This window comes from Strongylocentrotus purpuratus, unplaced genomic scaffold (assembly GCF_000002235.5).
Source record: "Strongylocentrotus purpuratus isolate Spur 01 unplaced genomic scaffold, Spur_5.0 spur5_contig_831, whole genome shotgun sequence".
Lineage (NCBI taxonomy): Eukaryota > Metazoa > Echinodermata > Echinoidea > Camarodonta > Strongylocentrotidae > Strongylocentrotus > Strongylocentrotus purpuratus.
In genome coordinates this window covers 285,387-301,948 of record NW_022145537.1, presented here as the reverse complement: position 1 = coordinate 301,948, position 16,562 = coordinate 285,387, and the positions used below count along the sequence as shown (strand labels likewise).

General features: G+C 35.6%; 1 protein-coding gene across 1 annotated transcript in view; it reads right to left on the bottom strand.

Moving 5' to 3' along the window:
• Positions 1 to 2,016: 2,016 nt before the first annotated feature.
• Positions 2,017 to 16,562, bottom strand: part of LOC115923359 (stonin-2-like) — a 36,408-nt gene continuing 21,862 nt past the window's right edge. The window contains exons 4-5 of the mRNA XM_030983823.1: positions 9,715 to 9,822; positions 2,017 to 7,579 (exon numbers count right to left, since the gene is read on the bottom strand). Of these exons, the coding sequence (XP_030839683.1) occupies positions 7,299 to 7,579; positions 9,715 to 9,822 (389 nt within the window). The 3' untranslated portion in view covers positions 2,017 to 7,298. The remainder of the gene's footprint in view (positions 7,580 to 9,714; positions 9,823 to 16,562) is intronic.

Genomic DNA, 16,562 nt, shown 5'->3' with positions numbered 1-16,562 from the left:
TACGGATTTTAAATTTTTTTTTTTTTTTTTTTTTTTAAATATATATTCCCCCCCCCCCCCCCATTTTTCCTGGAAGACTGTGTTGTGATGATATGAAACTCATTATTTAACAACTTTGTGTGAGTAAAATCACCAAAAATTTCAGATAATCATGTGTCTGTGCAATGTTGGCGTGCCGTTTTTATTAGAGTCATAGCGCCGCATAGAAAATTACTGATTTATACCCAAAATTACTGATTTTAAGCCTTGTGATTACTGATTTTCTGTTCTGGAGGTTGGCAGCTCTGTTAATACATGCTGATGACATAACGTTTTATTTAAACGACGTCGCGTCGCTTAAAATTAGTATGTATATATCTTGGACCAATTTAAAGTTTTCAGGACTATCCATCAACCTGATCAAATCGGAAATAGTAGCTCTTGGGTATTACAAAGCCCACCCTCCCGACATATCTTTTTTCTGGACTTAGATATTCCAATGGACCCCTATAGAGGGATATATTTTCTATTAATCTTAATGATATATTTGAATTAAATATTCCTTCAAAATTGAAGAAAAAAAAATTGAAAAACATTTTAAGAATATGGAATATGAGATATTTATCCCCTATAGAGAAAATCACTGTCGCTGAGCCTGTCTCAATTAGTACATCTTTTATCCGTTCTGCCAAAGCCGCCAGAAGAATTTTTGCAAGAAATTGATTATTTGATGTACTCCTTGATATGGAGTAGAAAACCAGATATGATTAACCGTCATACAATCATTGGAGATTATAATCAAGATGGATTAAAAGTGTTATATCTTCCTTCAGTTATTAAAGGTTTGAAAATTGCATGGTAAAACGATTGATTGGTGTAGAAAATACAGGTAAATAGAAATGCTTTTTTTAATACTATTTGAAATATCTCGGGGAAGATTTGTTTTGGTTGTGCAATTTAAAGTTTAATGACCCCAAAATATCCAATGTAAGGAACCACTTTATACGTGAAATTTTATTTGCTTGGAGTGCGTCGACATTCTCCCCTAAATTGACTGATGTAAACATTCAAGATCAAGTGTTGTGGAATGACACTCTTATTAGAATAAATGGTAATGTTGTATTGGATAGATATTGGAATCAATCGTACAAGACATTTGTCAGATGAGCATGCCATGGTAAATTTTATTCTCATATGAAATTAATTCAAAAATATAAAGTTCAACGTCATTTTCTTGACTACTTCTCATTAATCTCCACACCTAAAGATAGGAAAAATTGTATCCTACAGCACCAAGCTGAAAGCAAGACACCCCCAGAGGAATTACTACATACTTAAAAGAAGTTTATCAAAGTATGCCAATATGTTCATCAAATTTCTGTTAGATCGTTAAGGTTCCGATCTCGGAAATTAATTGGGCTACAACTGTACATTTTGCTTATCCTCTGTTGAAAGTATTTCACATTTGTTTTGGGATTGCCCAAGTACGCTTCAATTTATTCAAGACTTCCAAAGCTCTATTCTAAACAATGAAGTGCTTTTGAATTTAAAAAAAAAAAAAAAAAATTGTTTTATTTCCAAGATGGCAATCTATCTTTCATTTCATCATTTTATATGCAAACACTATATATTCTCTGCGAAATACAAAAGAGAACAGCTATCTTTGAATTCTTTTAAGAAGACGTTTTTACGAAGTTTCACGGGTTCTTTCTATCACACGCAATAAATTTGTTGTATTACTAGATAAATAAATGGAGACATGTGTGACTAATGTAACAATGTTTGTTTTACCGAAATGTCACAAAATATACTTTGTTCAAATCTATTGTTTTGTTCTTGCTCAAGAATGATTGAATAAAAATTTTCTTCTGAAAAAAAACACATTAAAAACAGGAAGAAAAAAAATAAAACAATCTTTATGCTTGGAGTCTCAAAAATTCGTCTTCAGACTGTATCTTTGCTCAACTCATTCACTTTACACCTTGGAAACAACTCTTTATGGTAATAAAAGAAATTGAATAAATATTTCTAATTATATACGTTCTGATTTAATAGCAATATAATTTATTCACAAAACTGTGTACAATATCTGGAATAGATTATCTGGAAATGACGATGAGTTCCCCAGCACCGAAGAAAATAGTATAATTTATTTCAAAATAACTATGTACTCCACCTAATTTTCAATACTAACTACGTGTACTTTACTCTGCACAATAGAAAATTATTTCAATGAATACAATAAAAAAAGACACCGAAATGAAATTTAGCAATGCAGCCAGCAGTACTGAGTGCCATAACATTTTTTTAACTCTTATTTTCAAGGCAATATTGCTTGAACATTTCGACTTCAAAGCTTCACTCAAAACTCACATTTTCCTTCAGAAATTTAAATGCTAACTTTATTGGAGGAGCTCGCGCCTTTGAATGTTTTTTGAAACAGATATATGGTGCCATACAAATGCTGTGAATCATCATCATCAGTATCACATGAACTATTCTCTTCTAGCCTATGATTACTGTTAGCAAGTTATTTACATTACATTTAATTGCGTAACGATCACTTTTAATTTATTCATTGTAAATTCTTCAGTGTTGTCGGTACTGGTGCTAAAGAGCTGTTAAAGACCTATCATTTGTAAATAGCACCATACACAACACTCTGATCTATACACTGGAATTGCAGTTTCTGCACTCAGCATTGAGTGATGTATTTATAGAGCTGCATCAAATATTACTTTATATTTGATTGAAATCGAGTAATATAAAAGATCTTACATTCGTTGATAAGATAAACATATTTTTATAACCAAAATATTTTTTGTCCCATTTACAATTTGTAAAGGTACATGTAGTTTCTCTTAGAAGTTACTGTACACAAAATATTATATATTTTATATTAAAAACAGCAAAGATTTAAAATGCATCAAGTTTGAGCAAGGCATCTAGCAATATTTCACCATATAAAACTGGCAGACTTTTGGCTGTGTGAATAGAAAATCTTGAAAAGATATAAGCCATACATACATACATGTAAACACATTTCTTGAGCTTTTTAATGTTTTAAAAGGCACAATTCTACAAAATAACCCCCTTCATAAACCGTTTCAACGCCTTTGCAATACTTTCACGTATGTCAATAGTTGTATTTGTAGACGATGACCAAGCAAGCAATATGTGTTCCTATTGCTACCGGTATGTCTTAAAATAGATACAAAGGTGTGAAGAGTAATTATTGGCTGAACAAATAGGCACTTTCAACAGATTGGCAAACATTTTTACGTTCTATCAATATAGACCCATTCCAGCTATTAGGCATTATCAGCTTAACATCAGAATGTACACAAAATAATATACATCTGTAAACACGAGACATCCATCAAAATAGAAAATCTTGACATCATATAGTCTACTCAGAAATCTGAAGGCCATTTGTTACACCTACATCAATGTTTGTTTGACTTTCATGGCACAATGTTTCATCAATATTCTGCCAATGGATGGATTTTTTTTCATCTTTCAGCACTTGTCTGCCAGCTCAGTTATGCTAACAAATGTGTAGTTCATACAACAGATTACGCACAGAATATTTGCATCATACACCAGCCCAATAACCAACACTTTGTATAGTACAGTCAAACTTGTTTTAGTGACCATCTGTCTACAAAGACCACACTTTTTTTTCCCTTGAAAATTGTTTCTCATTGAAGCATGTACTAAAGGAACCTTTACATAGTGACCACCTGCCTATAAAGACCACTTTTCTTGTCTTCCTTGGGTGATCTTTATAAACAGGTTTCACTCTACAATCTTTAACCATGTCTTGCCGCTGCAGTGGGTGCAGGAGTAGGTCTCAAAAGACAGAGGTGTTGAAAAAAATCGGAACAGTTCTCTGTAACGATCTCTTTCGAAATCTACACACAAAATCAGTACAGTTTATAAACATAGCTATAATAGCAATAAAAGGATTGGCACGAAATGACGTATTTAGAATCCAAAATGCATAATAGTCGGTATTGTCTGTTAATTAAACATTGTAATTTGAAATATCTGCAAGATGATTTAAGTAATACCAAGCCTATTCAATGTAGCAGAGGTATTGACCCGCTTCATGTCATAATGACATAGTCCTACATCTACAACTCTACATGTACCACTATGCAACAAAATCATGATTTTCAACGGTTGCAAAGTATTGCATTTTCTATAAAGGTATAAAACAGTAAGCAAGTACCTTACTTTAATTTAATAGTTAGAGAATGAACTATGAATATCCATGTTTCTTTGCTTCATGAATGTAGTCAAGAGCAGTCTTGTTTGTAATTTCATTTAAAGTAGTGCTCAACTTATGAGGGGGCCCCATTGACAAGCAAATGTTGCTTCTTAGGGGTCCTGGCATATTAAGGTAATCTGTACTTATGATTTATATTTGATTTTCATTATGATGCCAAATAACTTAAATTGAAAGTGCCAACTGAGTATAAACATCTCCATACCTACTACCATCACCAAGTTAAAGTAATCCAGTAACACTTAGCAAGATTATATATCAGTCCTCAGGGGGTCACTGTCAATAGTGTCCAATCGGTACTTACATCTATTTTTCTTTCACAAATTCTTCAGCAACCAGTTGCCGTTACAAAAAATAACATACCGGTACACCAAAAAAAGTCAGCACTTTTATTTAAAGCAACCATTGTCATAGCTGTTTGAACATTAAATTAAAAAAAATAAGAATCATAATGCATTTGATGCAGACAAAGACAACACATTAATTTACATAAAGACAGTTATAACCACAATTAATACGATAAATAAAAAAATTACAATATAAATGTATTAGAATTGTATAAAGAAAAAAATATACACCATTAGTACTTAAAATGCACAATTTTAATGAGTTAGAGTCAGTAATCCAGCACAAGTGGTAAATTATAAGTTATAATCGTGCGCAATATTTCACAAGTTAATGATGCACAGACTGTTGGTCACACAGGTTATGTTTAGAGGTGTTAGACAATTATTATAACACTTCTTATAATTATGTGAATACTATATTAATAAATATCATTATTAGTCAAAATCTGGAAAGCATCCCCACACTTGCTTTATCTAATTTCATATTTCAATGAATATCTATTTGCATTTGTCTCATCAACTGAGTACATTCAGTAACTTGTGTCTCATTGTTTCATTTCAAACAGTGACAGTTCCTTTTTTTTTCTCCAGACAATTGCAATATCACTTCAATGTGGATTCACTCAAAATCACTCCCATGACATCCATCCAGCATTACAGATTGTGAGGCTTTCAAAATTCTCATAGGCCTCTGAGAGAAGGCGCTGTAGCTGATTAGAATGTGAAAATGATTCTCGAAAAGTACACAGTGATTTAAGCTACAGTTTAGCACCAAGATTACGAAATGGAATAAAGAATTACTAAATTTGGCTTTAAAAGGAGGATATTTTACCGTCAACGCTACCATTGCTGTGATATATTTTCAATTGCGCCATCTTTGGGTGAAGGCGTACAAAGAGCAACTTCATCACACTGGTGATCTGTTGTGGGCCTCGGCTATCAACACACTGAGACATTGTGAGCAGCAGATGGCAGTATGCGTAAATCCTTATGCGTAAAATTGACTCAGACGGACCCCGCTTCGAAACTAAGTCACTTTTTTCGGATGGTGACGTTAGAGGTCAGTCCCCAGACGTAAATAATCATATCAGATTGATACATGTACACGTCTGTAAAAACCAAATTACATGAACGCACACTCCCTTCCCATAGATAAAAAAATTGAGGTAAGTACACCTATGCAGAAATTGTAGGAGCATAATTGCGTATACTTTTTTATAAAAAGGACATCTCTAACAAAAATGTCTTCATAAAAATACAGACGCTGCAACATACATTACTGTACACTTCCATCATACGTCTACATTTATAGTTATATTTCTAACGTAGGCCTGTATCAGCTTTCTCACATTAGTATCAATATGAAGGTGCTTCTGTCAAAGAAACCTCACATTTTGACACTCATGGTTAGCAGGTATGTGTACTGGACATGGAAAGTTTATATGTATAATCTACAATTAGAGGGAGAGGGAATTCTATTCTTAGGAATATGTGTACATGTATACAAATTAATATATATATATTCCTGATAATTTTTACTGAGTAATGTTGATTATCACATTATTATTAATTGAAATAAAGAATAGGGATGATATCGAGTTGTAGATTGGTTGAAAAGCAAGCAAACTGCCAGTCTGTCTAACATACATAACATATCAATAAGGTCACTACATGCATACATACACCACTTTCAATCTTGCACCTATTCTGTGTCAATTTTTTCTTTTTAATATGAAGATCAACCCACTTTTAGAAATGAGTTGAGCACCTCATCTTTTTGGAATAGAATGTTAGCAATTTGGCTTTTCATACCTGTATTCTTGGATCACTGAACTAACACTGACCCCAAAAACCACACAGATTTCAAATGGTAATCATTTACCCTAAAATGCAAAAATCCTCCTAAACTTACATTTAACTGGAATATAAACTTTGGAATATACAGTGGAATGATGATGTAATAGTTTTGGTCAGGTGAAAATTTGTGAATGTTTAATGGAATATGACCGGAATTCTCTTTTCTCCTAAAAAAACGTGGCAGAAAGGAATCATTAGAGGCAGCAAAAGGGTAGACAATGGTCTTGGAGGGGTGGTAAGAAGGGGTGTGGTTTTAACTATTGCAGACATGCATTGGGTAAAGCAGTATCATCATCGTGGACTGCAGCATGCCTGGTGCGGCCGTCCTGTTGGAAATGAAATAAATATGAATATGAATATGAATATGATATGCATCTGGTCGTCCAGGGGACTTCTTACTTGAGAAGGCTAGGGAGAGGAGGGTAGTCTTGGAAGGGATGGTGAGCCTGGTGTAGTCTTCACAGCTGCATACATGTATTGGGTACTTCGCAATAAACAAGAGCAGAATAGTAGTACCTGAATCTGATGCAGATATCATTAATCTGCACCGGGTAGATAGATACAAGTGTATCATCTGCTCTGAATCATTTCGTGGCAGTCAACCAGAGAATGGACCGTTGTCTTTGAGGGGTTGTAATAGTGGTGTGGTCTTCACTGCTGCAGACATATACTGGGCAAATGTAGCTGTCTTCAGTCTGCACCCGGTACTTGTAAAAGGCCAGGTAGAATGTCCTCTCACTGGGAACATCTAGAAAAAGGGTAAAGAGAAGACAGCTAGGAAGGGGACAGTAGTCCTGGAGTGGGTGGGAAGTGGAATGTGGTCTTCACTGCTGCAAACATCTTCCGGGCGCATCGTTGTCCTCGACCAGAGAATGCCGGATATAGTTGTCCTCAATCTGCACCTGGTACTCGTAGGTTGCCATGTAGCGTATCCTCTTCTCCGGAGACTTCTCACTGGAGACGGCCAGGGAGCGTACAGTCGTCTTGGAAGCGGTGGTGTGAGGGGTGTGGTACTCCACCTCTATGGTGCGAGAGAACGTCTTGCTCACCTCTCTTGCAGAACTCAGGTTCAGGTTACACTTGAGAATGTAGGTTGAAGGGTGACCTATCACAGTACAAAATAACAAATAAAAATAAACAGCTGTGAATACCAAGAGGAAAATGGTACTAGGTGACATATGAGCATCTGATGCAGTCAATGAAATCAATGCTTGGGAAAATGAACTGCTTATGGTGAGAGTACAGAAGACAAATTCAGAATTACTGTAGATGAGATTGAAAGTTAAAGATAAAAAGATGATTATTGCCTATCATACAATACATAACTTGCTTACATTGTAAAGTTAAATACAAACAAATATAGAAACACACACATCTACATTTAATATGTTATGATACATTTAACAGAGTAAATCAAGCTGAAGGGTTTCAATTGCACTGTAAAATTCTACAATGTATATTCTGCCGTAAGTATTGGAAGAGGCATCAGCTACAAGTAAGTTCACTATCAATCACTCCTCATAACTATTATATGATTACTCAACACTGATTTGCCATTACAATCTGAAGAGGCCTCAAGTATCCATTGCAGTAATTGGTTTGCTACCTTATTAATCACTCCGCATAACCGCTACATGATTTACCAAACCTGAAGAGTATAAAGCTCATGCGATTATACCCAGTGCTTAGGACCATGTTAGACCAATCTAGCTAATGAACTCTTGCATTTAGATCAGAAAATCTGTAGAAACTAATGGGCCATTTGGAAATCTTCCCTCCACACCCAGTAAATGCTGTTAATCTTTTGGATTTCCTGTCTCTCCAGGGTAGAGTAGTTCAATGGCTTCTGCTCTCACTCAAATGCTTCATGAGTTCATCTGATAATCTTTTGCAACTGTTTGTGACGACACTTCCTCCACTTTAACGTTATTATGCAGTTTTTGCTAAGTGCACCTATCAGCATACATGTAATTTATTGTAAGAAACTGATTCAAAATTTTGGGTCATAATGATTGAGTTCTGGATAATAAAAATTCAAAGAATTTGTACAGATGAATAACATCAGAAATTCAAATTGCAACCCAAAATACTTGAAAATAAATGGTGCAAATGAGAATCATTGCATGGGCATACACACCCCCCCCCCCCCCCCCCCCCCCACTTCGGGGTAGGAAGGACCGCATTTGTGTTCCCAAAATCTCTGGTATAAAGGGATTCTTTTCACGCAACAAGTCCGGCCTGTAATTCACAAAAATCCAGCCCATATTGACTTTACACACAGGAGATAGGGAGGGGAAATGCATACGCCTAATAATAATAATAATAATAGGCATTTCTATAGTGCCATCTATCTAGATAATTCTATTCCGAGGCACATTTATTATTACCCCGGCTTTAGCCTAGCAGTCGTTTATACAACGCTCCAGCATTAAGTAACACTGAGGGGGGGGGGGGGGGGGGGGGGAGGGGCGGGGCATACATGCAGCTACACCACATACATGCAGCTACACCACAATGTGTCATGTACACACCTGCTGCTGTAATGTGATCTACATTACATCATCTATAACTTCAGTCCTCTCTGAGTGTTTCCAAACCACAGCTGGGTAAATGTTGGCCATGTTCATATTTGATGACTTCATGTATGAATAAATCATAAGTCTACATTATTTCCCTTCTATTCAGTCATCTCTGGGAGTCTCTCTAGACTCCAAACCACAACTTGATGCCATGTTCATACATGTAATCACCTGACTGTATCATTATGTACATGTATATGTAATGTATATCATTTACCTGTGGTTCTCTATGAGAGCCTGTCAACCCCTAGCTGCACCATATCTTGGTAGGCATGTTCATACTTGACAGTTATCCAACTATTCCGTTTCTAAAGCTCGTCATCTTGCACTCATCAGAGTAAATCGCAAGAATGAACAGAAAGAACCATGTTATTTTTGTGAACTTTTTTCCTTCTGCTTCCACTGTAATAGATTGTCTGATTTCAGCTTTCTGTTCAGTCTTGCAATTTTGCTCTGATGAGTGCATGATGAAGAGTTTTAGTATGTCTGTATTCATTGCTATTCTGTCAATCATGTCCCTTGTCTGGTCCTCACACCACATCATTTACTTGTGGTTCTCTCTGGTGCAAAATCATCAAAATGTAGTGTGTTTATTCTGCACATCACAACTCACCGGGCATGTTCATACTTGGTAGTCACCAGACTTAATTTATTTACATACCTGTGGTTCTCTCTGGTAGTCTGTCTATCCTCCACATCACAGCTCTGTAGGCATGTTCATACTTGGCAGTCCCGACAGAGATCTCCAGGATCTTTGGATTAAGGCAACCTGTCGTTAAAAAAAATTGTATAAAACAAAGACAAGGACTAGTGATTAACCAAATTAATTTGTATTGTAGCATTGATTCCCTCCCCCTCCCTTCTTTAAAATAGTAAAAGCAAATAAAAACTAAAAAGTCAAAACATTAAGAAGAGAAATAACTCACAAAATGAAACAAAACAACTCAAATCATACAGATTCATGAAATTTAAGGGCAGGTCCAAGCTATTTGGATTGTGACGTACGGGACATTTAGAGACTTTAAACAAGAAATAACAACAGATGAAATTATTTATATGGCTATCTTTTGGTATGAGTCTGTGGCTATTATGGGCTAGTTCATTTGTGGAAGTTTTAGTTCTGACCAATTTTTTAATTAATTTTAAATGTAATTAATGTGCTGCGTGACGTACGGGACCACAGCGTCCCGTACGTCACGCAGCACATTAGTTACATTAAAAATTAATTTATGAATTGGTCAGAACTAAAACTTTCCACAAATGAACTAGCCCATAATAGCCACAGACTCATACCAAAAGATAGTCAGATAAATAATTTCATCTGTTGTTATTTCTTGTTTAAAGTCTCTAAATGTCCCGTACGTCACAATCCAAATAGCTTGGACCTGCCCTTAAATAACATATCAGGCCCAAAATTATTGGAAATGGTACCAAAGTCCACCCCCCCCCCCCCCCCCCCCCCTATTTCACTCCTAGCATACTGTTCTGAAGGTTTGTGTTCTTGGTATCAATTCTTCTAAATAACAATGCATACATCTTTTGTTTATTATTTTGAAAATCACAAATCAAAATCAAAATGATAAAAATGTCATAACTATTCCAGAAATTAAATGTTTTGAGCTGACCACAAACAAAATATGGGTAAAAATAATTTGCACTCTCAAGTTTATATGAAATGATGATTTTTTGTTTACAGATCTACATGTAAAGAATGATTGCAGTACATTATTATGATGCACTATGATGCAGTAAATGACTATCATGTACAGCATCTAGCGATTTTCAAATATGAAGATACTGTACAATGAGGGAAATTCCCTGATTCTAGATTTCAATAACAATTATCAACAATGCTGGTTGATCTTAGAAAGCTTCATTTGAGATACAGCTTCATGGTTAGAACTTGAAATTACCCCTAGTCTCAATTGATTAGGGCGCATAAGTTTGGAATGTGATTCATTTTCAAATGCGATGCCAAACTCCCAAATGTTGCTTTCAACAGCAACATCAGGAAGCAAAGTATCAGCCCTAATCATGGGTAAGAAAGTAAGAAACTTCTGAATGAAGAAGATCCTTCATTAAAAACGGATGCATTTCAATAGCAGTCGGCATCCAGATTCCATTTTATAATTCTGACTAAGGTAGAATTGCATGATCATAGAGGCTTAATGCGGATGTGGTGCAATAACAATTTTTTCTGAACATAAAATTAAAAGGGGCTTCCAATAGGGATTTCGATTGGGAAATTTGCCATACAGCAGTATAAATCATCTATTTCCTAATAGAAAAAAGAAATCATTCCCAACACTTCCTTGATTTAATCCGAAATAGTATTTTGTACATACACTTCAACGGACTCTTGGAAATGATAAATTGAAAATAAAAATCTCAGAAAACCCTCAATCAAAACAAGCTACATACTGGCTATAATTAAATCTGAGATTATATGAATGTATCTAACTTCTCAAAAGAGTTGGCAGTAAAATTCTTACAGGATGAATACAATTCTTTAATGCATTCATCACAATCTTAATCACTTTGCCAAATATGATTTCTCATACTTCCTAGTATATTGGTGAAGAGATCGATGGGTTATGATGGTGTGCCTCTGATTAATATGCAAGCTTATATTGAGCTGGATCAAGGAGAGATATTGGTAGAAGGATAAGATTGTTCAAGACATCCTGCTTTGAGGCATTACACCAACAAATTTACTGGAAAATGTCAAAGTTGATGCCAATCTATACATTGTACATGTACAGTGTACATCAGTGGAAATTTGTAAACTATCCTACTATACATGTGTCAATACATGAACAGCACTTGCAGTTGATATTACTCGGTAGTCGGTAGCACAGTACAATTTTGGGGGAGGGGCATCTGACCGCGGGACAGTCTGGGAAGAGATACTGTGTATGCATCCCATCTCTAAAGATAGGCAACTTTATATTTGTATAACACTTTTTTTGTTTTCTGTTCAAAGTTCCCCCTGTTGCCTCCCATTCCCCATTCCCAGAGCTACATGTATGCCACTACATGTATATGTACATGTATATATACAGCCAGAATTGGAGCTTTCACGAATTTGCTGCATGATACACTGAAGCTCTTTGGGCATTCAGCAGTAAGAGTTCAGTTCTTTCTTTCTTTTTATATTTAGAAATGATACAGTCAATCACCCTGTCGAAGCAGTGGGAGTTTTACAAATACTGTTGGTATATACTTTTAATGATGATATACAACAACACCATTCGTGTTAATTGTTACAGTTGACATCTCTCTCTCTGCATGTACAACAGTAGGGGTTTCTTAAAACGTGTTGATATAGTGGCCACTGCAAAATATTACATTTGATGTCACCCTGCAGGGTGTGTTTGCACACCAGTGAGCATTTGACAATTAGTCTGATGAGATGAACACCGCTGGAGAGCAATATAGTTGTACATCACTCATTTCTGTCTTCTTTTTTTTCTTTAATCATTCTTTTATACTAAGGTGATACAAGAACAGCACTAGTTACTGTAGTCGGCAAGTCATGATGGTCACGGATATGAGTGATAAAAATGAAGAGAGAAATGAGAGAGCGAGGGTGAATTATAAAATAAGAAGGGGGATTGTGGATAGAATGAAAGAGAGGGAGAGAAAGTGATTCGGAATACATAGAAAGAGATAAGGAGGGGTAAAGAGAAAGGGAAAATGAAAATAGAGAGAGAGAGAGAGAGAGACAGAGAAAGATAGAGACAGAGAAAAAGGGGGAGGGGAGAAAGAAAAGACTGTACATTGCCAGTACAGTGTCATGTACACCGTGTAGTGTACACTTTAAAAGGGGCTTTTATGATCTCAATAATCTTCATTTACTGGTATAAAACAGATATCAAGTTTATGAACCGAGCAGATTCAAATGAACAATGATAGACAGAATGACCCCATTTCATCTAATCTGTGGTTTTCAATATTAAACACATTACATCATAAGTAAAATTGTTTTTAAATTATGCACTGTTTTATCCAAATTAATGTTGTATTTTACTTCCTGATCATTATAAGAAGATCACAGATGGATTCTAAGAGGGGCGCAGGAGCAACATGCCCCTCTACATTTCCTCCATTCCTAAGAATATAAGAATTTATATTTTCCTTGCACCTCTCGTTCCATTTCTGTCCAGTTCCTGCAAGAGTAAAGCTCAGCATGGTACATGTAGGCACTCTACCCCCTACCCCCCCCCCCCTCCCTTCTTTCGAATCCTGGATCTGCCATAGGATATCTTCCAAGAGCAATTGTTGCAGGGACAAATGCCATACAACCATTCCTTTCGAAAGCAGGAAAGAAGACCCCTGTAACGGGCATGTTTTGAAATCCATGAGGAAAAGCTAATATACCCTTTGTACTGTAAACCTACATGTACATGTATGTTCTACTCTTCGCTCTATTAATCTTTGCCATTTGAAAACATAGAATAGAAAGAGATGAAAAGTTGCAGGCAGACTAGATTACTGGTACTTGGGTAGATCAAATAACATCACTTGATATTTAGTCCAATATTGAGCAGACGTGATCTGTAGATCACTGTCGTTGATTTAACACACAGCCAAACAACACTGCATACTGTCTCTTTTTGTGTTTGTGATGGGAGATACATTAAAGGTAAAAACAATTCATGAAAGAGGATACTGTGCCATATTATGCTCCACATTAATGTACTACAATACAGCATCCTCACAAGTACAATTAAATTACTTATTTTATCATGGCTAAAGTTCTTGCACAAAATATTATATCACTTTTCCCATTTGATTAATGATGATTAGGTCTGACTGCATGAGACCACACACGTTTCAGGATACATTAAAATACATTCTTCCTGCCTTGTTTTTCAAAAACTTCATCCCCATGTGACTTCACGGTTGAAAATCATGAACAGATGTCTCCATCTTTAGATCAGTCATGTGAAGAAAGGGGCTGCTTTCATTACAAATGTACAGATGGGGGAGGGGGTTCAGGGTAATATTGCCCCCCCCCCCTTACAAAATAAAATATATATATTTACATGTACAATACAGGGTATATGAAGTGGCCTAATATCAATATGTTTGTCATGTTTAATGCATGAAATTGATGGTTGCTGATGGCCAATTTCGAAACATTATCCAGATCAAGTTTGGCATAAAAAATACAGTAGTTCTTGTTGATAATTTCTCCCCCCCCCCCCCCCAACAAAAAAACACACAAGAACTGTTTATTCCATCTTCTTTCAAGTCTGCATCATTCTTCCCTTTTTTTTTCCATCCTCTCACATTTCTTCAAATGAACCATCCAATAAACTCAATACAAGTCAATCATATAATTTCAGTGAGGTACCAGTAACTGGGTTGATTACTGGTACTACTCAGACGAGGCTAAACTGCAAAAAGGAAATAACAGGAAAGTGCACTTGAAATTCAGTTCCTTGGTAATTTATGAAGCGATTTCCGGGCATTATTTATAATTTCCTTTATCTCTACAAAACAATCAAGTGAATACTGGACTGCCCTAGAGAATGTGCAATAATGCGTCACATTCAGAATAAACTTAATGATCTGCACTGGGTAAAGAAAATATTATTATCTCCTTGATCTAAATTATTGTCAACATTTGAACAATAAAGTGGGTAGACATTATAACAAAGGCGCCACCCATGCCATATTGCAATATCCTGTTGTATTGCCTGTAGATCAAATAGAATACATGAGCGCATAAGGTAGGAGGTTATTGAGGTGATCATAACATATAGATATACTCCCTGTTTAAAGCTTTTTTGAATTCTGATGATGGAATTTGATTTGATTTTAATTTTTTGTATTGGATTAACCTGGTATAAATTGTCTAAAAATGCATTTGTAAGTATGACAAGCTAGCAAAACACCATTCAGAGAACATAGCTGTCACTCATTCGTAGCTGCTGATATGAGATTGTGTGCTAACTGCTACATGTATGCACGTGCAAGCCTACTCTTTACATTTACCTTTTTGTTCCTAGATGTTCCAATTGTTTACTACTCAGCCTATCCCTTTCTACCAATTCTGTAGAGACAAATATCACGTACTTGTACTCTAGGAAATTTAAGAAGGTTTTGCATGATTTTTCATGAGAATTTATCTTAACGGCATTGTATATTATCCTAGAGACACATACATCCTGTATAAATTTATGACAATATAAAAGCTATGTTTATTATCCGTTTATATCTTTCACATGATAGCATTGTAGTCAAAGATCATATGAGAACAATTGAACTTCTTTCGCATTCAGCAGAATATGTGGCGCTGTAAATGCATATTTAATGTCTAAAAAACTAGCATGCGTTTCTACTTTGTACCATGTTGGTGGCAACAAATTGACTGACAACCAACAACAAAATGAACCAAAGAACAATTTCACACATTTCACAATGCTATAGTATCCCATCCCATGGAGTGATATAAATTGTGGTTTATATAAAGCAGTTAATGATATTATGATGCAATTATGACCTCTAATCATAATATCAAGAAAGCTAATTGATAGGTGTGAAAGGCAGATGAAATGAAGTGATATTGAGTCTGCCACGGAGCAAACTGTCGTCATGTTTCCATGGATACGAGCAAAGAAGAGAGGGAGACGATCTGAGATTCTATTCAAAGCCACTGTGACAACAGGAACCGCCCTTGAGCTCTGTCATTTTAACGATCAATCAATCTGGTGCCTATACCAGGAAGGAGTATGGGAAACTCAAAGAGGCAAACAAATAATATCAATTTATATTACTGATTGCATTTCTTTAATGGCTACAGAATGATTTCTAGGGTGCCTGGTTTTGTGCAGGGAGATACTATGCTGCATAATATTTTGAATGTGCATGTATAATACGTTTGTTTAGGTGCAAACTGCTTGCAACTGTCTTATACATAAAATGTGAACAACAATTTTACCTTCCCTCTTTTTAGAAGAAAGAGATAATGATGAAAGTCATGAAACACACCAAGAAAAGGCATTTTACAGACATTAAAAAGTAATTATAATGGTGACTAAACTATTCATCTAAATTCTCAACGCATTTGAGCCAGACCAATCAGGTAATTTGAATAAAGTGTCCACTAGTCCACTACTGATATTTATAAAACATATACAGGTATATTTATGCACGAAAACACAGTGGATATCATAAATATTTCACAAAAGACAGAAATTTCTTGTAAACTCTATCTTTAATTTTCTTTTACTCATGTACCCTCTTCCCCCCCCCCCCTAAAAAAATGAGCAGCCTTTTTACAATAGTTACAATAGTAAATTAGAAATCACATCCAGGGCTGGACATCCCTTTTCACATGAAGCTGTCACAAAGACTAAGAGTGTTGCTATGGCAATACAACAACACCTGGAATCTACAGGTGTAGTCCATGTAGTCATACTTAAACTAGATATCAATAATTTGTCACACAGCTGGAGGGGTGTGGAAGGATTATATTGCATATCTGTTGGCATCAGTAGC